General features: G+C 49.4%; 1 protein-coding gene across 1 annotated transcript; it reads left to right on the forward strand.

The window, feature by feature from the left end:
- Window positions 1-2793: 2793 nt before the first annotated feature.
- On the forward strand, window positions 2794-8653 carry ACR (acrosin; the record flags this gene model as incomplete). Its single annotated transcript, XM_081084071.1, has 7 exons — window positions 2794-2870; window positions 4013-4219; window positions 4434-4717; window positions 7274-7419; window positions 7944-8267; window positions 8314-8498; window positions 8596-8653. The coding sequence occupies 7 exons, from the start codon at window positions 2794-2796 to the stop codon at window positions 8651-8653; spliced, it is 1281 nt and encodes a 426-aa protein (XP_080940197.1).
- Window positions 8654-20635: the final 11982 nt, after the last annotated feature.

Below are 20635 nucleotides of genomic sequence, written 5' to 3' on the forward strand. Positions count from 1 at the left end.
TTTAAAATAAATGGTACATCATTCTGGTAAATTATTCTCATGGATCTAAATACCATATCAATTTTATGCCCATCAAAATCATGTAAAAACACCTGAATTGGCTTTTCTTAAACAGTCAAAACTTTAATATCACTCCGTGAATTCTTTTTTTTTTTTTAAATATATTTTATTGATTTTTTTACAGAGAGGAAGGGAGAAGAATAGAGAGCTAGAAACATCGATGAGAGAGAAACATCGGTTGGCTGCCTCCTGCACAACCCCCACTGGGGATGCGCCCACAGCCAAAGTACATGCCCTTGACCGGAATCGAACCCGGGACCTTTCAGTCCCCAGGCCGACGCTCTATCCACTGAGCCAAACCGGTCAGGGCACTCTGTGAATTCTTAATGCCATTTCCATAACTATATTTCCAAAGACCTTTTTTTTTTTTTTTTTTTTTTTGGTTACTTGATCAAGCACAATCTTGACACTGATTTAAAACAAGTGAGGCCTCCTAACTGCAACCTGTTAACACTCAGGTTGGTGAAACCTCCTGACCTCCTGACCTTCAGATAGAGGAGGTGAGGCTGCCTGATGTAAAGGGAAAGAAGAAAAAGAGGAAGAAAGGAGAAAGAATGAAAGAAAGAAAGAAAGAAAGAAAGAAAGAAAGAGCAAGAAAGAAAGAAAGAAGAAAGAAAGAAAAGAAAGAAAGAAAAAAAGGAAGAAAGAAAGAAGAAAGGAAGAAAGAAAAAGAGAAAGAAAGAGAAAGAGTAGAAAAAAGACCATGGGTTCTTGCCGAGTGGAGATGTGGCTCCTGAGACTCCAGTGGAAGACCCACATCCTGTGACACTTGGGTCCGGGAAGTAAGGGATCCTCTTAGAGCAGTAATGGCGAGCCTCTGACACGCGAACTCATTTTTTTTTTATTTTTCTTTGTTAAATGGCATTTAAATATATAAAATAAATATCAGAAATATAAGTCTTTGTTTTACTCTGGTTGCAAAGATCAAAAAATTTCTATATGTGACACGGCACCAGAGTTAAGTTAGGGTTTTTCAAAATGCTGACATGCCGAGCTCAAAAGGTTCGCCATCACTGTCTTAGAGAGATGCCTGAGAGCCCTGAAGCTGACGTAAGGGTGCGGGCCCTCCGCACACTCAGGCAGAAAGAGAGGAAGACGGCCTGACATGCAGGCAGCAGAGACAAAAATGTTGTGACACAAAGAGCTGATTATGATTATTGAGACCTGTCATCCTGGGAAACAAGACTTTTGCTGGAAAGAAAGGGAAACAATGCAGGTCCAAACTCAAGTGACCTGGGTGATGCATCCCGCCACACCTGGGGGGGGGGGTGGTGCGGGGGAGGGGGGTGGACAAAGCCTCGTCAGTTTCTGGGAAACAGAGATGAGATGCTCCAGCCCAGTAATGGGAGAGAGGAGACCTTCTGACCCTCGGGAGAGAGGATTGGGGATGCTCATCTAGAGAAAATGAGATGTCCTGACAAACAGAAGAGTGGACATGCCCGACCCTCAGGGGAGGTGAGGCCTTAGGACGCTCCATTAGGGGAGGCAAGACATCTTTATATGAAGTGGGGCAGGTGAGACCCCCTAGTCACTTAGAGAGAGGAGGTGAAACCTGCAGATATAGACAGAAGAGATGGGATCCCCAGACACCAGGTAGAGGAGAGGCAGCGTTGGGACACTCAGGTGTGGCATAGAAGACCCCTTGCCCATGACCCTCAGGCGGGCAGACGAGACCTCGAGATGCTCAGGAAGAGGAGATAAATGCTCACGACCTGCTGGCAGGAAGAGGAGACTGTGCTCAGGGAGCGGTGGGGGGGGGGGGGACCTCCTGGCAGCCAGGTGGGGGTGAGGATCCTGACACTGCGCGCGGCGGTTGGAACCTCAGAACGCTCATCTCGGTGAGAGGTCACCTCTGCCATTCAGGTCGAGTATGTGAGACTTGGCTCTCAGGGAGAGAGGTGACGAGTGACACGGTGGTGGAGAGAAGGCTTTGGCCCTGAGATGGAAGGAAAGAGACACCTCATCTTCAGGGAGGAGAGATAACTCCCTGGTATAACTCCCAGCCAGGCCAGGTGACACTTGAACACTTAGGTGTGTGAGGTGAGGTGAGCATTGGTATCCCTGGTGGCTGAGATGCTGTCTCCTGACAATCAGAAGAAAGGATACTTCCAGGACCGGCCTAGCTCCATGGTTGAGGGTCGACCTATGAACCAGGAGGTTTGATTGCTGCTCAGGGCACATGCCCAGGTTCGGGCTCAATCCCCAGTGGGGGGCGTGCAGGAGGCAGCCAATTGATGATTCTCACCATTGATGTTTCTATCTCTTTCTCCCTCTCCCTTCCTCTCTCTAAAATCAATAAAAACATATTTTAAAAAAAGAAAGGGTGCTGCATGATATTCAGGTAACTGTGATGAGAATTCCTGACAATTATAGGGGACACCATCTTGCTGCATGCAGGTCTCAGAAAGGAGATCAGAATACACTCAGGTAGAGAATATGAGACCTGTGGACTCTGCAGCGGGTTAAGGAAGGTGGACTCTGTCATCTCAGATGAAGTGGGACCTTGAAGATCCTGGCCAGATTTGGGGACAAGGGAGGGGCTGCACTTGAGTCTCCCTCACCCAGGAGAACCTGTGTGGGAGTGGGGAAGTCATTTCAGCAAGAACTGGTTGGGCTAAGGGGTTCCTGCAGGCCTGCCTGCTGGGGGTGGGGTGGGGGAGCTGGCCCTGCTGATTGGTCAGGATGCTCAGAGCTTTGTGAGGTCAGCGGGCCTCCCAGCGGCTGGGCAGGATGATGGTGGAGATGCTGCCAACTGCCGTTCTGCTGGTCTTGGCAGCGTCTGTAGTCGCCAAAGTTAACAACACGTGTGAGTAAGTGTCCGGGACCTTGACGGGGGATGGGGTGCCTTCTGAAGAGCAGACTCAGAAGGCCTCTGTCCAGAGAGGAGGCCATGCTGGGGCCTTCGCAGTCCCCTGGAGACCCACCGCTCGACTCAGACTTCCTGCTCCCAGCATCCTCAGCCCAGAGTCCTGGGCCCAGCTGCCCTGGGTCCTGAGACAGACCCCCAGCTCTGAGGGCATGCACAGCATGGGGATCTACCTGCACACCTACATCCTGATGCTCACCAGTCCCGCAGACATGAGATGCCCCAGCCTGTGGATGAGTCCCAAAGCATCAATCTGCTGTAGCTCTATGGCCTTCACACCCCTGAGACCCCACAGCCTCCAGGATACCCCACATGCCAATAAGTCCCAAACTAGTATGGCCTCTCACCTGTGACACCGATCCCACCTCTTGACCCCCACAGCCTCCCTACACCAGGGGTCCCTCCATCTGACAAGGTCCTCACCTCTCCTGTCACTGCCTAAGCTAATCCTGAACCCCAAAGTCTGGTTTTGAAGACCCCAGGCCATGGCACCCTGCACTCCCATGTCAGCCTCCCCGAGCCCCTGGCCCCCAACTTCTATGGCCCTCACTGTCCATCTTCCCAGCTGCCTGTGGCACCCTCTCCCCCCACCTGTGGCTACACCCACAAGACCCAAGAAGTCACAGCCCTCACTACATTTCCTGGAGCCTGTGGCTCCTGCCTCGTCACAGCCCCACAACATGTCCCTCATGACACCCCCTCTGGCCCTACACCAAAAGTTGCCTTCGTGTTCCCAGATCTTCCCCACTTTTTTTAAGATTTTTTTTTCAAAAAAATATTTTTATTGATTTCAAGAGGGAGGGAGGGAGAGGGAGAAAGAGATGGGAACACCAATGATGAGAGAGAATCATTGATTGGCTGCCTCCTGCATGTCCCCTACTGGGGATCGAGCCCGCAACCCGGGCATATGCCCTGACCGGGAATCGAACTGTGACCTCCTGGTTCACAGGTCGATGCTCAACCACAGAGCCACGCTGGCCGGGTGATCTTTCCCACTCTTAAACCCCATATCCCTGCTCTCAGTTGAGGCACAAGGACAGGCTGTGTCTGCTCTCGGCCTCATCTATGCCCGTGGTCTCTCCTCAGTGGCTCCTGTGGGCTACCGTTCAGGCAGACCCTTCAAGCGACCACACGTGTGGTCGGAGGCCAGGCTGCTGCTCACGGGGCGTGGCCCTGGATGGTCAGCCTGCAGGTCTTCACCTACCACAACAGCCGGAGGTACCATGCCTGTGGAGGCACCTTGCTGAATGCCCAGTGGGTACTCACCGCTGCTCACTGCTTCAGGCTCAATAAGTAGGTGTGGGAGCGGGCAGGGGGTCTTCCCAAGGGCTCTTGTCAGGGACCTTCTTGCGGGGGGCATGTCTCCATGTAGAGTGTCCTGGAGCTCTGGGCCCAGCGGCCACCTGACAGCATGTCGAGGGGACCTCTGCGAGGAGAGGGCTGAGGGTCTCGGGCGCAGCCGGTGCCAGGCGCCAGGCGGGAATGACCTGGTCCTCTGTGCGCACAGAAAACCATACGACTGGAGACTGATTTTCGGAGCAAGGGAACTCGAGTATGGCAGCACCGGGCCCGTGAAAGCACCCCTCCAGGAGAGATTTGTGGAGAAAATCATCCTTCACGAGAGATATTCCTCCATCTCAGAGGCCAACGACATTGCTCTCATGAAGGTCACCCCTCCCGTGGTCTGTGGGAGCCTCGTTGGATCGGCCTGCCTGCCTCCGTTTAAGGCCGGCCCACCCAGAGCGTCCCAGTCCTGCTGGGTGACTGGCTGGGGCTTCTCAAGTGAGAACGGTGAGTACGGGAGAGGCTTCCGGGGGGCATTGCGCAGTGTTCCCTCAGCGCACTGTGAGGTGAAAGGGTATGTGGGGGGCCAAAACCGGTTTGGCTCAGTGGATAGAGCCTCGGCCTGCGGACTGAAAGGTCCCAGGTTCGATTCCGGTCAAGGGCATGTACCTGGGTTGCGGGCATGTCCCCAGTAGGAGATGTGCAGGAGGCAGCTGATCGATGTTTCTCTCTCATCGATGTTTCTGACTCTCTATCTCTCTCCCTTCTTCTCTGTAAAAAATCAATAAAATATATTAAACAAAAGAAAAAAAAAAGAAAGGGTATGTGGGGGGCCTTGGGTGGGTGCGACCTCTGCCCCTTTCCAGCTGGAGAAACTGAGGGCGAGAGCCGAGTGCCTGCCCAGGGCCACTGGTGCTGCATTTTTGAAACGGGGAGAGAAGCTCTAAGTGGGGTTTTGTGGCCGCAGGCCGGTCCTTTCTCTCTCTGGCCTCAGTTTCCCCACCTGTGAGTGGAAAGGCCATAGCCCAGGCCGTCTACCCCACCCTTGGGAGTCATAGCTCCCAAATCCTCCCCACCCATCACAGCTGCTGTGGGGTTTCCCTGCAGAAGGGAGAGGGAGGAGGGCGGGGGGTGGGGGGTGTCTGCTGTCTCGGTCTCCGTGGCAGGAAGGTTGAGCCGGCAGGGCAGCGCTTTGCACAGGGGGCCGCCTGACTGTTACCCCGTCACACCAGGGATGTGAAGATATGATTGACGCTAACTTACCTCTCATGCTCTTCTGTTACCTGATAACAGACCCTTTAGGCTTTCTAATTCCAGGCTGTTATCTTGTGGAGTTTAAAACTCAGCTTTTGTTGCTACCCCCAGAATCAGTAATTCCGGGACTCTTCCCTAACTCTTCATCCCCTCCCTGAAGCTTGCTCAGTTTCTGATAGGGTTGCCACCTGTCTCCCCAGGAAAAGTGTCTCCCGCAGGTGCCCTGGCTACCACTGGCTTCTGCTGACCTTTGACCTTCCCTCCCTGGACCTGCCCTGCCCACTCACCCAACCACCAGCCTCCGAGGTGCATGCAGTCCCAGAGGCTGATGTCAGGGTTCGTGCTATCGTGTTGCTGGGGAGTGCAGGCTCCAGCTGCAGCCTGGATGTCTTGCAAGGCCTCTTTCGTCCTAGAATCCCTCTAAACCTAATGGGATTTCTATCGTTTTTTTGGCACACACATTCCCCCTCAGTCCCCCTCCCCTAAGGCTGGGTCAAAGAAATCTCAGGCTCCCACTCCTGTGCCCTCCTTCCTCCACACCTTCCTTTCCACCTGTCCGTGGAACACACTCTGAGCCCTCTCCTTTCCCATTGAGGAGGGCGGGCTGTCAGCATGCGTCCTGTGAAACAGGGCCTGGGGATCCAGAAAACCCTTCTCTGCTTGAGGACACCAGGCTCTTCACAACGAATCTCTGGCTCTCTGGGCTCAGGCTCTGCCATAGACAGAACGGGCAGCTCGCTGGCTAAGGAGCCTCTGTGGTCGCTATCTCGGTGTCACCCCTACCCCAGGGCGGAGCATGCGCAGACTGGGCCTGCCGCTTGGTGGTCAGGGAAGGTGGGGCCGAAGGGATTGGAAACATCAGAGCCATCGGCTGTGTGCCTCGCCCCCACCCACGTGCTCCGTGGGGTCCTGTCTTCCCTTCTGGCCCACGTAGCATGGTCCACACCCGCCCCTCCGCCAGGCCTTACCTGTCTACGCCCCCGTCTGCGCTGCAGATGGTGGGTGTTCAAACCCACCCTCTGGGCTATGGGGCCAGAGCAGCAGCTGCTATCAGGACCTCTGTCTGTGGGACCCCCTGACCAAGACGGGGCAGCTGGTGGTGCTCAGGCTCTGTGTGGCCGACTTGCTCCCATGCAGACAGGCTGGCCCTTCCCAACCCAGGGGCACCCACAGAGTGTCTGCACAGGAAGGCCTGACTTGGTGCTGACGGGGGTGCCCCTTTCTTCTCTTTCATGACTTCCTGGGAACAGAGAGGGGCCTGCTCATGGGGCGGGGCTCGCCAGCCCACCTGGGGGGTCCTGTCCAAGAGGGTGGAGGAGTCCTGACGGGACCACAGGGAGGGCGACTGACAGCCAGAACTGGACTTGGTTCTGAATCCAGGCCACAGCACATCCCTGCTGCAACGCAGGCAGGCGGTGCTCCAGGCTCCTGACCGGGCAGGGAGCTGGCGTGCAGAAGCCATGAGGTTGCTGCGGTGACTACGTGACACGACACCCGTGGGCCCCACAGTGCTCAGCACAGCCTGGTGCCAACTGATCTCCACGGTCCATCAGCTACCACGAACATACATCTCAGCGACACCGCCCACCCGACATCCCTCTGTTCATTGTCCAGACTCTCTCTCTGTCCCCCCTCTAGGCATGCGCCCTGGGACACCGCCCCACCCCTCGCTGGTCTGCTGTGTGAAGGGGAGGGTGGGTCTGGGTTTAAATCGAGCATTTCAGGATGAGGAGGGTGCTGTGCGGGGTGGTGGCAGGGCTTTCCCCAGCGTGTCTCCGAGATCACTGACCACCGAGTCCCTGGTTGTAGACCGCAAGATGTCACCTGTGCTGCAGGAGGCGCGAGTGGACATCCTCGACCTCAACCTGTGCAACTCGACCCTGTGGTACAGAGGGCGCATTCGCTCCACCAACGTGTGCGCAGGCTACCCTGAAGGCAACATCGACACCTGCCAGGTAACTGTCCTGGGGGTGCCCAGGCCCGTATGGCCACCTCCTTTTTGGATCCCTCAGCTCCATGCACTCAGGGGACCTGATCTAGTGACCCTTTCCCTGGTTGCATGTCTACGGTCACAATGAACATGGGCGGTGACAACACCAGCTGCCCCTACAGAGAACCAACCCCCACCTTTAGTACCTTCTCCCACCCTCACACTACGATCACATCACCGAAACACGGCTCCAGACAGAACGTGTATGTCCTTCCCCAGAATATAAGCCCTTCCAATCACTTACACACACACGCTCACGTGTGCCTCCATGGACACGTGAGTTCCTCATCTCCTCCTCCCCGGGAGGAAACCCTTGGTGGCCACACCCGTCACATCCCCACGGACCCTCCACCACAGCCAGCTGCGTTTCTGGGAGCGGAAAACTGTGTGGCTGCAGAAGTTGTCTGCCCAGAGCCTGTGGCCCTCCTGGGCGACAGGGAGAAGTGACTCTTGGTTCAGCGGAGAGTGACTCCCGTGTCCTTCTGGCAGGGGGACAGTGGTGGGCCGCTCATGTGCAGAGGCTCGGAGGACGCCTATGTGGTCGTGGGAATCACGAGCTGGGGGGTAGGCTGTGCCCGAGCCAAGCGCCCCGGAATCTACACATCCACCTGGCCTTATCTGACCTGGATTGCTTCCAAGATCGGTATCCAGGCCTTGCAGATGGCTCAGCCGGCTCAGCAGGGCACCCCTGCCCCTCCCAGTACGGCCACAAACCCCACTCAAGTCCCTTCTGCTAACCCTCCTTGGTACTTCCAACACTTTCCTCAACCACTTCCTCTCAGGCCACCTGCATCCAGACCCCGACCTCCAGCCGCACCCTCACCCCGACCCCCAGCCCTACCTTCACCCCAACCCCCAGCCCTACCCCAACACCGACTCCCAGCCCCAGCCCCAGCCCCAGCCCCAGCCCCACCCCGACTCCCAGCCCTACCCCTATACCGACCCCCAGCCCCAGCCCCAACCCGACCCCCAGCCCTACCCCTATACCGACCCCCAGCCCCAGCCCCACCCCGACCCCCAGCCCTACCCCTATACCGACCCCCAGCCCCAGCCTCACCCCGACCCCCAGCCCTACCCCCACCCCAACCCCCAGCCCTACTCCCACCCCAACCCCCAACCGCACCCTTACTCCGACCCCCAGCCCTATCCCCACCTCCACCCCCTCCAACACCACCCCAACCACCTCCACCTTCCACTAAACCTACCGAAGCTCCTTCTTTTGCCAAACGACTCCAGCAACTCATAGAGACACTGAAGGGGAACACGAGGAGTTTTATGGGAAGAGGCCATCAGGAAATGGAGGCCACAGGCCTCCAAGAGCTGACCCTACTGTCAAAAGGCCTAGTGAAACCTTCACTCCCGGGGGAGGAAAAGAAAGATGAATAAGTAAATAAAGCAATATTTCTCTAAGAAGAGATGTTTTCTGGACTTTTTAAAAAAATTGTCTTTATTTCTCAAAAAACATCTATTTTTATTTTAAAAGCAGAATATTTAATTATAAAAAATTCATAGAAAAATAAAATATCATAGAACTGTGTTTCTCGAAGTGTGTGGACCACACACAATAGAATCACCTAATGGTACATGTTAACAATGAGCCTTGTCGGGCCGGCGTGTCTCAGTGGTTGTGTTACGGAATTTACCAGGCGACTGAAAAATGCACAGGGAGGACTCAGGTCCAGGGTAAACCCATTTATTTTCAGATGTTTCACATGTACTGGGACAGTGACTCAGGGTCAGTTCTCCAAATCCCGAGTTTGTGAATGTGGAGGAAGCTTTCCCTTTATACCCTTCGGTTTCTTTGCTTTCTATCTGTTTCCTAACTACCAGGCTTTTGTGATGGGCTTCCACAGCCCCTCCTGAGTCAGTCAGAATGGGCAAGTCAGATTGTCTCTACACGCCTGGTCCGGGTGGTGCTAGAGACCTCCCCTCCAGCTAAGCGGCTGCATTCTTGGCTTACGGTCCCTTTGTAAACTGGGAGTAATTAGGGAAACAGGTCTTCCCCCCCCCCCCCCGCCCCGAATGTCTTCTATTCCCCATCAGTTGAACATCAACCTATAAAACAGAAGATCACGGTTCGATTCCCAGTCAGGGCACATACCCGGGTTGTAGACTCAATCACTCCCCAGTTGGGGATGTGCAGGAGGCATCCGACCAATGATTCTCATCATTGATGTCTCTATCTCTCCCTCTCCCTTCCTCTCTGAAATATATATATGCCTTATCATGGATTTTGTATAGGAATTTCTGAGAATATGATAGACTTTGGTGGGGGCTCATTTAGTTTAACAGAGGATTTTGGTGTATTTGCCTTTTTTTTTTAACTGGGAATCTCCCTTTTAGATATAGACTGTATCAGTGCTTGGTAAGAGTCCAACACATACAAATTTCTACTATTATCACATCCTGTATCCCTACCAAGTGCCCTGGGTGATCTCGCGTTCAGTTCTGTTCTAAAACACTACCTGTTGCTTCCAACAAACACTCCCCCTTCTCTGGCTTACTTTGTCTCTTCCTAGCCTCGTGCCTTCTGAGATTGCCTAAGAGACTGACTGTTCTCTTTACTCCATAGAAAGAGACCCAATAACAGAAAAAGCAAACATAAGCTTAAAAGTATAAAAACACAGTTCCATGGTCACAGTCACTCACTGGGTAGAGTCAGGCTCTGATTTTAACTCCTCATTCTTTTTTTTTTAATGTTACATGCAATAAACCTTAATATTTCAAGAGAAATGACCTTAAATAATGTTACATGCAATAAACATTAATATCTCAAGAAAAACAATTTTAAATGATATTGTTACATGCAATAAACACCAATTATGCAAGAAAAATATCTTACATATAATATTACATGCAATAAACATTAATATTTCAAGAATAAAAGGATTTTTAAGTATAATATTACCAAAACTGTACTAACATGTTATGACATCACAAAAGTTATAAGAACTATTAAAAATCTGCAAATAACAGGATTAATTCTATTATAATCTAGTATATCCCCCTCCTTTCAGCTCTATTTTTTTCATCAGTTTATGTTGTTCATTACATTCCACAAATGAGTGAGATCATATGATATTTATCTTTCTCTGACTGGCTTATTTTGCTTAGCATGATTCTTTTAAAGTCTATTTTGTCAGATATGAGTATTGCTACTCCAGCTTTTTTTTTCTTTTCCATTTTCATGGAAAAAATTTTTCCATCCCTTCACTTTCATCCTGTGTGTGTGTCTTTTGTTTTGATGTGGATTTCTTGTAGACACCATATAGTTGGGTCATGTTTTTGTATCCATTTAGTTACCCTACACCTGGAGCATTGAATCCATTTACATTTGGGGTTTTTATTGAGAGGTACTTATTTATAGCCATTTTATTCTGTATGGCTAGGTTTCTCTCTCTGTTTCTTCTTCTCAGCAATCCCTTACAACAATCCCTTTAGCATTTCTTGTAATGCTGGCTTGGTGGTGATGAAGTCCTTTAGCCTTTTTTTTTTTTTTTTTTTTTTTTTTTGTCTGGGAAGCTCTTTATTTGACTGTCTGTTTTGAATGATAGCCTTGCTGGATATAGTAATCTTAGTCTCAGATCCTTGCTTTCCATTACATTGAGTACTTTCTGGTCTGTAGAGTTTCTGATGAGAAATCAGGTGTCAGCATTATGGGAACTTCTTTGTAGGTAAGTTTTCTTTTTTGTTGTTGCCTTTAAGATTTTCTCTTTGTATTTAATTTTTGGCATTTTAATTATGTGTCTGGGCGTGGGTCTGTTTGGGTTCTTCTTGTTTGGGTTTCCTGTGCCTCCTGAACTTCTGTGACTTTTCCTTTTACCAGGTTAGGGGAGTTTTTTACCATTATTTATTCAAACACCTTCTCTATTCCTTTCTCCCTTTCTGCCTTTTCTGGCACACCTACTATTCTAATGGTGTTACGTTTCACATTGTTCCACAGCTCTCTGAAGCTGTCCTCCTGTTTTTTAATTGTCTTTTCTTTTTGGTTCTCTAATTGATATAGATATTACCTGTCTTCTAATTCACTGATTCAATCCTCAGCTTCCCCTAATCTGCTGTGTATTCCTTCCAATGTTTTATGTCATTCTTTACCTCAGACTGTTCTCTTTTCATAATTACTATATCTTTTTTCATACTGTTGAGCATTTTTAACATCATTATTCTGAACTCTGTTTCAGATAAATTTCTTATATCTGCTTCATTCATCTCTTCTTCTGGAGAATTTGCTAGTTTTTTTATTTGAGGTTGTTTCTTTGTTTCCTCATTTTGGTTGTTTTTGTTTGTGACTATTTATTAGGTAGATCCTCTACACCTCTCAATCTCCAGTGCAGGGCAATGTTAAAGGATGCTTCTGACTAATTGGATCAGGCAAAGACTCAAAGTCTCCAGAGACTGCCTCTGTCTACAGACTAATAGGATGCTGACTTGAATTACCCCCAGGCAATCATCCTCAGGTGTGGTGAGAGTTTTTTCAACAGGGTGGGGCAGTTGCTTCTACCTGGAGGCTAATTGTTATTTTTAATCTCTAAAGTGGCCTCAAGGCAAGGTGTTTTCCAATAGGGTGTGTCAACTATCTTTCTGCTCTCACAGCTCCAGTCCACTTCACACTCCCTCTGCCAGAACACCAAGTGGATGGCTCTACAGGGAATTTTTGTGTGTTGGCCCTTTAAGAGAGTGCCTGAACTTTCAGCTGCCACTCCCTGGCAGACAGCACCCCACTGCTTTTTACAGCTAGATGTTTTGTGGGCACCCTCCTCAGTTTGGTGCTCTCTGCTGGGGAGCCCAGCTTCAGGATTAGATCCTAGAGTTCTCAGTGGCTCCCCCTCCCCAACAGCTGAAATATCTCTTTGGGACTTCAGTTGCCATCTGTGGGTGCCCAGCCAGTCGTTTCATGCCTCCGCCCCTCCTACCAGTCTCTATGCGGTGTCCACCTTCGGTCCTTGGGTATCAAGGTTCTCTCTTATGGGTTTTCTATTGATTGTTCAGGAAGCCTTTTTGTATTTCAGTTGTAATTCCAGCTTGTTCCTGGGAGCATGTCCATGCAGCATCCTCCTACTCTGCCGCCATTTTTAATCTCCTGGACTTTTTCTTATCTGCCCTCCCCAACTGAACCCAAACCCACATCAACTCTACCCTCCTTCACACTTCAACAGGTGGATTGTTGTACACTATGTCAATTGTGTTTTTTAACCTTGATTTTCAAAATGAACAAATTGACCTGGGCACGTGGGTCAGGGATGGTCTTTCTCACTTAGCCCTCTGTTCATTAAATCAGTGGGGGTGAGGTCTGGAAAAGGCTCCTATAAGGTGGTCTGACTGGGAAGAAGGGTGTGGGGCAGCTCCAGGGGAGACACACTGTCCTAGTGTATGGAGACAGATCCATGAGAGGACTGGGCGTGGAAGGGTGGGGTCCCCAGAACACAAAGGGTGTCTGGTGACTGGGCAGCCAAGCGACAAATGTCCACCACAGACCCAACTTGCTGTTGCTCTAGCAGGAGATTGTCTGTTCAAGCTCATTTCTGGCCTGTGGCTCAACTCTATTAGTTCCTGGATTCAAGCATATTGGAAAAATTATGATTTTCCAGAGCTTTCCAGGGTTGCAATGGCAGGTACTTTTGGATACCTGTGAGTGAGCTTTTAATGGTTTCCTTACCACTTGGGAGTCCTTATTTTAAGACTTCCTGTCATAAGAGAGAGAAACCAAGTTAAGCTATTTAAGTGATGAGGGAAAATGAGGTGTTATGAGGATGCAAAGGTGTCACACAGAACCAATAGGAAGGGCCAGCAGCAGACACCAGGAATGGTGAGGAACCTATGGAACAACCCTCGTCTGGACTTTCTGTAGAGTAGCCAACCACCTGAAGTTTGCACTCAACCAGAATCACTTGTATCCACTTGCAAATTCCTGGGAAAGAAATTCTGATGGGGTTGGTCAGCTGTCCACTCCGGTGGGGTCAGAAATCAAACTGTCTTTGCGGGGTTAAAAAACACTCCTGGCTCCTGGCAAGCACCCAGGTGCCCAGGTCCAGGAAGCTGACTGTGTGTCAGGTGCAAGATAGTCCCAGGATGACGGTGCAGGAGCAAGTGGAGGAAGCCTGGGCGCAAGAGGCTGAGGGACTGTTCTCCTCTTGCTTGGGCTGCAAGGTGGACAGAGGAAGCAGCCATGAGTCTTTGTTTTCCAGACTCGCCCATCTGCCTGGGTACAAACAAACCCCCTGTTCTATCCTCACCAGCTACGTGGCCTTGGGAAGATGCAGAGCAGAGCTGACCTGGAAACGCACATGCATGTGGGCTGGCGATGAGATACTGCTGGACAACATTATACTCACCTGCAAGGGGCACCTAGGTGCCCACTGTTTGTCCACTTATGACCCCTGAAATGCTTAGGCCACACAGGAGGCTTAGTTGCCCACAGCTCTGTAGTGTGGTGACATTTGTTTAAATAAAAATTTTTAAAAAAACAAATTCTATCATGTTGGCTAAGAGCTGGCATTGCTCAGATTGGAGCTGGCATGATTTTCCATTCCACTGGTTTTGACTGACTCTTCTAAAGCTCATTTCTTAACCCTGGTGCCAGATACTAGTCACCTGCTAAACACTGAACAAAACCCAGTGTGCTGGTCACAGGACAAGACAGAAGCCAAATTATGAGCCACATGGTCCAAAGAGCAGAGACAGTAACTGCAGCAACACAGGACCCACTCTTGCCCTCCCTGGGTGTTCCTGAGCCAGAGCCAGAGCTAGTGGGCCTGCCTGTGGAAGTGGTGGGGCAGGTTGTGCCTCGACGTGGGCATCGGGGGGCATAGAGGAGTCTGGGCAAGCAGTGGAGGAGCCCTGTACCAGGAGTTCCCCTCACCCCTTCTCTGCGGAGCCTTCTGGGACCCAGAATGGATTCTTCAGCCCTCTCCCCTGCACATGCTTGAACCCTTGTCCTTAGTTCATCCTGTCTCCTCATGGACGGTGGTGGTGGTGGACACGTGGATGTCCGCCTGGAGGGAAGTGTGAGTGAGGCTTTCGGGTACACCATCAGAGACTTCCCTTGTGGGAAGGTCAGGCAAATGATAAGTATTTGCTGAAATAGAATTCATGATGAGTCTTAACTGCTAAGTACAATAACAAAATGCTTGACAGCAACTGAAAGTACACAGGTATAAGTCCAACTCCAGAAAGGTGGGCCTGTCAGGAATAACAGATGTACAATACCAACGGAGGGGAGGGATTTCTCATTGTGAACTTGATCAGAGTAAACATCCCAATGACTGTAATTTTTAAATGGAAATGGGAAAAATGGAAGTCATTCATCATTAATGCATAGAAAATTCATCAAGAAACAGGTTACCTTGTGGGGTTTGCTGTAGAAACTATATTCTTGGTAACAAATCACAAAGGACCTACCTCTAGTTTCTGTGTGGGAACATTTGTATAAACATGTGCTTCCACTTCTTGGGTGAACACTCAGAAGTGGAATGCTTTCTGCATCTATTGATATGCGTATATGATTTTTATCCTTCATTTTGTTTATGTGATGTTAATTGATTTGAAAATACTGAATCAAATTTTCATCTCATGAATAAATCCCACTTGATCATTGTGAATGATCCTTTTAATGTATTGCTGAAGTAAAATAATTATACACCATGAACACATGGGATTTATCACAGGAATGCAAGGGTGGTTCAATATACAAAAATTAATCAATATAATACACCACATTGCTAGATTGAGGTTGAAAAAACCACACAGTCATCTTGACTGATGCCGAAAAAGATTAACAGTAAAAGCACTCAGAAAATTAGAAATAGAGGAGAACATCTACAACATGACAAAGGCCGTATGAAAAAATCATAAATAACATTGTTTTCAGTTTTGAAACACTGAAAAATTTCCCCCTAAAACCAGGCATAAGACAAGGATGCCTGCAACTTTAATTCAAATAGTACTAGAAATTCTAGTCAGAGAAATTAGGCAGGAAAACAAAAAGAAAGGTATCCATGCCCTAACCTGTTTGGCTCAGTGGATAGAGTGTCGGCCTGTGGACTCAAGGGTCCCAGGTTCGATTCCGGTCAAGGACATGTACTTTGGTTGGGGGCACATCCCCAGTGCAGGGTGTGCAGGAGGCAGCTGATCAAGGTTTCTCTATCATCGATGTTTCTAACTCTCTATTCCTCTCCCTTCCTCTGTAAAAAAAAATCAATAAAACATATGTTTTTTAAAAAAGGTATCCAGATTAGGACGAAAGTGAAACTCTTTCCCATATATCCATGATGATTCTATGTATGGAAAATCCCAAAGTACTCACAGAAAAACTACTAAAGTTAATGAGAATTTAGCAAAGTTTCAGGGCACAAGATCAACACACTAAAATCAGCTGTGTTTCTATAACAAGCAATGAAAACTCAAAAAAGAAAATAGCATCCAAAAAATACCTAGAAAGAAATTTAATTAAGAGGTGAAAGACTGGGCCCTGGCCAGTGTTACTCAGTGGTTAGAGCATTGGCCCACACATTGAAGGGTCATGGGTTTGAGTCCTGGTCAAGGGCATGTGCCTGGGTTGTGGGTTTGATCCCTGATCCTGATTGGGGTGTGTAGAGGGGACAACTGATCAATGTCTCTATCTCATCAATGTTCCTTTCTCTCTCTCCTCTCCCTCCCTTCCACTCTCTTGAAAAACCAATGGGAAAATATCCTCGGGTGAAAATTAACAACAACAACAAAAAGAGGGGAAAGATTTGTACATGAAACCTACAAACATCACCGAGAGAAATTCAAGACCAAAATAAATGGATGGACACTCAGTGTTCATTGATTAGAAGACTTAATAGTGTTAAGATGTTGTGGTTAGCAGCTACAGTGTTTTGGACAGGTTCAAGCCTTGGACTAATGAGAGAGCACAGTCCTCTCATTGCCACGTGCAAGTCCAACCCTGGAGGGCACGGCCCTCCCAGCACAATTCTAGCCAACAGCTATAGCTGTAAGCTTGAGCCTATGGTCCAAACACGTGGCCCCATGTGCCTGAGTGATGTGGGCTTGATAGAGTTCAGGTGCATGTAATTGAGTAGGATCAAAACCCACGAGAATGTTGTAAACATCTTGACCAAGCCCTTACTTTGCCTCGTGGAATCTGGCTATAATATAAAGACATGGCTTGTGGGTGCTGTCGCTGTCTCTCAGAGAAGCAGCATCCTACCGAGACCCAGCTTTCATTCTCTTGTCTGTCTTGTCTAAGCCTTTCAACCGCCCCCACTCAGGTTCACCTTTGGCCATGCTGGCATGACACAGATGTCAAAACAATCTTTAAAAAGAATAAAGGTAAAGGATTCACACTTCCCAATTTCAAAACAGTACTGCAGAACTACAGCAATTAAAACATGCAGTATTGGGATAAGGATAGACGTCCAAACCAAAGGAATAGCAGTGCGAGTCCAGAATAAACACATACAACTATGACCAATTGATATTTGACAAGGGTGGCAAAACCATTCAAAGGGAGTGCCTTCAGAAAATAGTGCTGGGCTGTGGCCAGGTGACTTAGTTGGTTGGAGCTTTCCCTGTATACCCAAAGGTGGCAGGTTTGATTCCTGGTCAGAGCATAGACCCAGTTTGAGGGTTTGATCTCTATCTGGCTGCATATAGGAGGCAAATAATCAATGTTACTCTCTCACATCGATGTTTCTCTCTCTCCATTCCTCTCTCTCTAAAATCAATGAAAGCATATCCTTAGGTGAAGATTAAAAAAAAAAATAGCCTGGCCAGCATGACTCAGTGGTTGAGCATCGACCTATGAACCAGGAGGTCAGGTTTCGATTCCCAGTCAGGGCACATGCCCAGATTGCAGGCACAATCCCCAGTGTGGAGCATGCAGAAGGCAGCTGATCAGTGAGTCTCTCTCAGCATTGATGCTTCTCTCTCTCTCCCTCTCTCTTCCTCTCTGAAATCAGTAAAAATATATTTAAAATAGAAAAGAAAAAAAATTAGTGAGAGGAGAACCAAGATGGTGGCAGAGGTAAATGCAGGTACTTGCCACCTCCCACAACCACATCAAAATTTCAACTAAAATATAGAATGATCATTATTCAGCACTGCCTGAAATCTGGCTGAATGGAAGTCCTACAACTAGAGAAGTAAAGAAGAAAGACATGGAGAGACAGAGGCACGGACATGGAGAGACAGAGGCACGGACCTGGCTGCTCTGACATGTGTTTTTAATTGGGAGGGAGATCTCTGCTTTGGAGGCCTCCTTTGAGAAGCAAGGGGTCCCAGCCCCATATGAGACCCCCAGCCCAGAGTTCCAGAGCAGGGAAGAGAAGTCCCTGTAACTTTGGGTTGTAAAAACCAGTGGGGAGTGTGGGTCAATGACATACGGAAGCTGCTGGAGACCTAGGCAGTTCCTCTTAAAGGGCCAGCACACAGACTTACTTGGACTCTATCCCTCTGAGCTCTAGTGCTGGGTGGTGGCATTGGGGGAACCAGAGAAATACTGAGAGGAACTGGATTGTCTGGCATTGGGGCAGGAACAGATTTCTCCCGGAGGGAGGTGCTCTGAGGGGTCATTGTTCCTATGCTGGGACCTCTCCTGTCCCAGAGCTGACTGGCAGCCATATCTGAATTTCCATCACCCTAGCTCACACTGTCTGCTCCACCCTGGTGATTCCCTGAGATCCCACCCCATCCTACTTGCAGCCCCACCCAAGCTGTTTGCAGCGGCTTTTCCATATGAATGGCCTGTCCTGGCTCAGGCTTCAGACTTTCCTACAATCTCTTAAACAAGCAGCAGCTGGTATCAGCATGCCCCAAACCTATCAATAAGAGCCCAAGACCTGGCACTAGCACCAGCCTGCCTTGCTTCACAATTTGGCCTCGCCTGGGCACTTCCAAGCCAAATACAAATAACAGCCATCTACAGATTGCCCAGTAGCTCTTGTTGAGTGGCAGCAGGCAGTGGCTGACTGCACAGAAAAACTTGTAAAGTTAATAAAAGAGTTTAGCAAAGTTTCAGGACACAAGATCCCTGTCCATATCTGAGTTTGGAGGCCTCAGAACTAGTGTACCTGAGCTGGCTAAGACACCAAAGAACTGAAGACTGATGCTCACATAAGTACCTGTGACAGCATGTCACTGAAAGATAGAGACAGCCCAACTGTCCATCAACTAGGAAACAATAAACTGTTGTGGCTCTAGTGGGTTTGGCTCAGTGGATAGAGCAGCGGCCTGTGGACTGAAGAGTCCACGGTTTGATTCCGGTCAAAGGCATGTAACTCAGTTGCAGGTTCTTCCCAGGTCAGGGGGCATGCAGGAGGCAACCAACTGATGTGTTCTCTCAAATCAATATTTCTGTCTTTATATCTCTCTTCCACTCTGTCTAAAAATCAATAGAAAAATATCCTCGGGTGAGGATTAAGAAAAACAGAAAACAAACTGTTAATAAATACAACTAGAGGCCCAGTGCACAAAAATGTGTGCACTTGGTGGGGGCGTCCCTCAGCCTGGCCTGCACCCTCTCGCAGTCTGGGACCCGTCAGGGGATGTCCACCTGCTTGGGGGGGGGGGTTCCTGCTGGGGTGCCTGGCCAGCCTGGGTGAGGGGCAGAGGACCGTTTTTAGGCTGGCCACAGCCCCTTCGGGGAGGGGTGGGGTCCCACTGTGGTGCCTGGCTAGCCTGGGTGAGGGCTGTTTTCAGGCTGGCCACATCCCCTTCAGGGTGGGGGTCCCCACTGTGGTGCCTGGCCAGCCTGGGGAGGGGCTGATGGCTGTTTGCAGGCTGATCAAGCTCCCCCAGTGGGGACCCTCATCCCATAGGGCTGTGGCCAGCCCGGGTGAGGGGCTGATTGCCGTTTTCAGGCTGGCCACGCCCCCTGGAGACCCAAGCTCCCAGCCTGTCCTTTTTTTCAATTTTTTCAGCAGGTATCTGGAATTTATTTATCTTCTATAATGGAAAATTTGTAGCCTTGAGCAGAGCTGACTGGCCAGGGCTGGCCAGGGCAGGCGGGAAGCTTGGCTTCCTCCATCACCATGGGCAACCCAAACCTCCTGCTTGCTTCAGCTCAGTGGCTGCCACCATCTTTGTGATGGAGTGATGGAGTGATGGTTAATTTGCATATTACTTTTTTTTAGATAGGATGAATTGTTATTCCGACATGGAATGAAGAACATGATAAATGGCTACATCTGGATACATTATGCAACTGAAGGACAAAGGGTGACATATTGTATCATTCCATTTATATGAAATGTCCAGAATTGATAAATCTATAGAGACAGATACAGATTTGTATTTGCCAGGGGCTGAAGGAGAAATGACTTAATGCGTAAAGGGTTTTACTTTTAAGAGATGGAAATGTTTTAGAACTGGATGTAAGAGTTGCTCAACATTGTAACTGTATAAATGGCACTATAGTATTTTTTTTAATATATTTTATTGATTTTTTACAGAGAGGAAGGGAGAGAGATAGAGAGTTAGAAACATCGATGAGAGAGAAACATCGATCAGCTGCCTCCTGCACATCTCCCACTGGGGATGTGCCCGCAACCCAGGTACATGCCCTTGACCGGAATCGAACCTGGGACCCTTCAGTCAGCAGGCTGACGACAAACTGGTTTCGGAGGCACTGTAGTATTTACTTTAACCCCTAGAGTACCAGGGAGCGTGATCGCACTCCTGTCTTTCGCCAAAAGTGCCGGGAGTGCGATCGCGCTCCTCCTGCAGTGTCACTATTAGATGCTAATAGTTCACTCTTTATTGACAGGTGGCACTCAAAGGGTTAAAATGGTTTTGCTATGTAAATTCCAATTCAATAAATTATTACCAAAAAAATTTTGAGGGTGGTGTTTCTTGCATCAGTCAAGACAGAATGAACTTTACAAAGCAGGTGGATCTGAGCAACAGCAGGGTGAGTGGTGTGGACGTTGCTGGCAACCTGCAGAACAATTGCTTTGTGTTGGGGGGTAACTCAGAGCTGCTGTGCTTGCCCTGGGGGCTGTGAGCCACCTATCCACCCCCCTGCTCCCATGGATGACTGGACAAAACCCTGGTGTCAAGTGGGATCTGTGGGGCAGCTTGTCCTGCAGAGGATCCCTGAGCGGGAGGGCAGGGAGATGAAAGCTGGCCCTGCTGAGCCCACACCTGCTCTGCTTCTGCTCCTGTCCTGCTCCAGCCACTGCTTTTCTGAGAGAACTGCCCCA

Source organism: Myotis nattereri, assembly GCF_964212035.1.
Source record: "Myotis nattereri genome assembly, chromosome: 2".
Classification (NCBI taxonomy): Eukaryota; Metazoa; Chordata; class Mammalia; order Chiroptera; family Vespertilionidae; genus Myotis; species Myotis nattereri.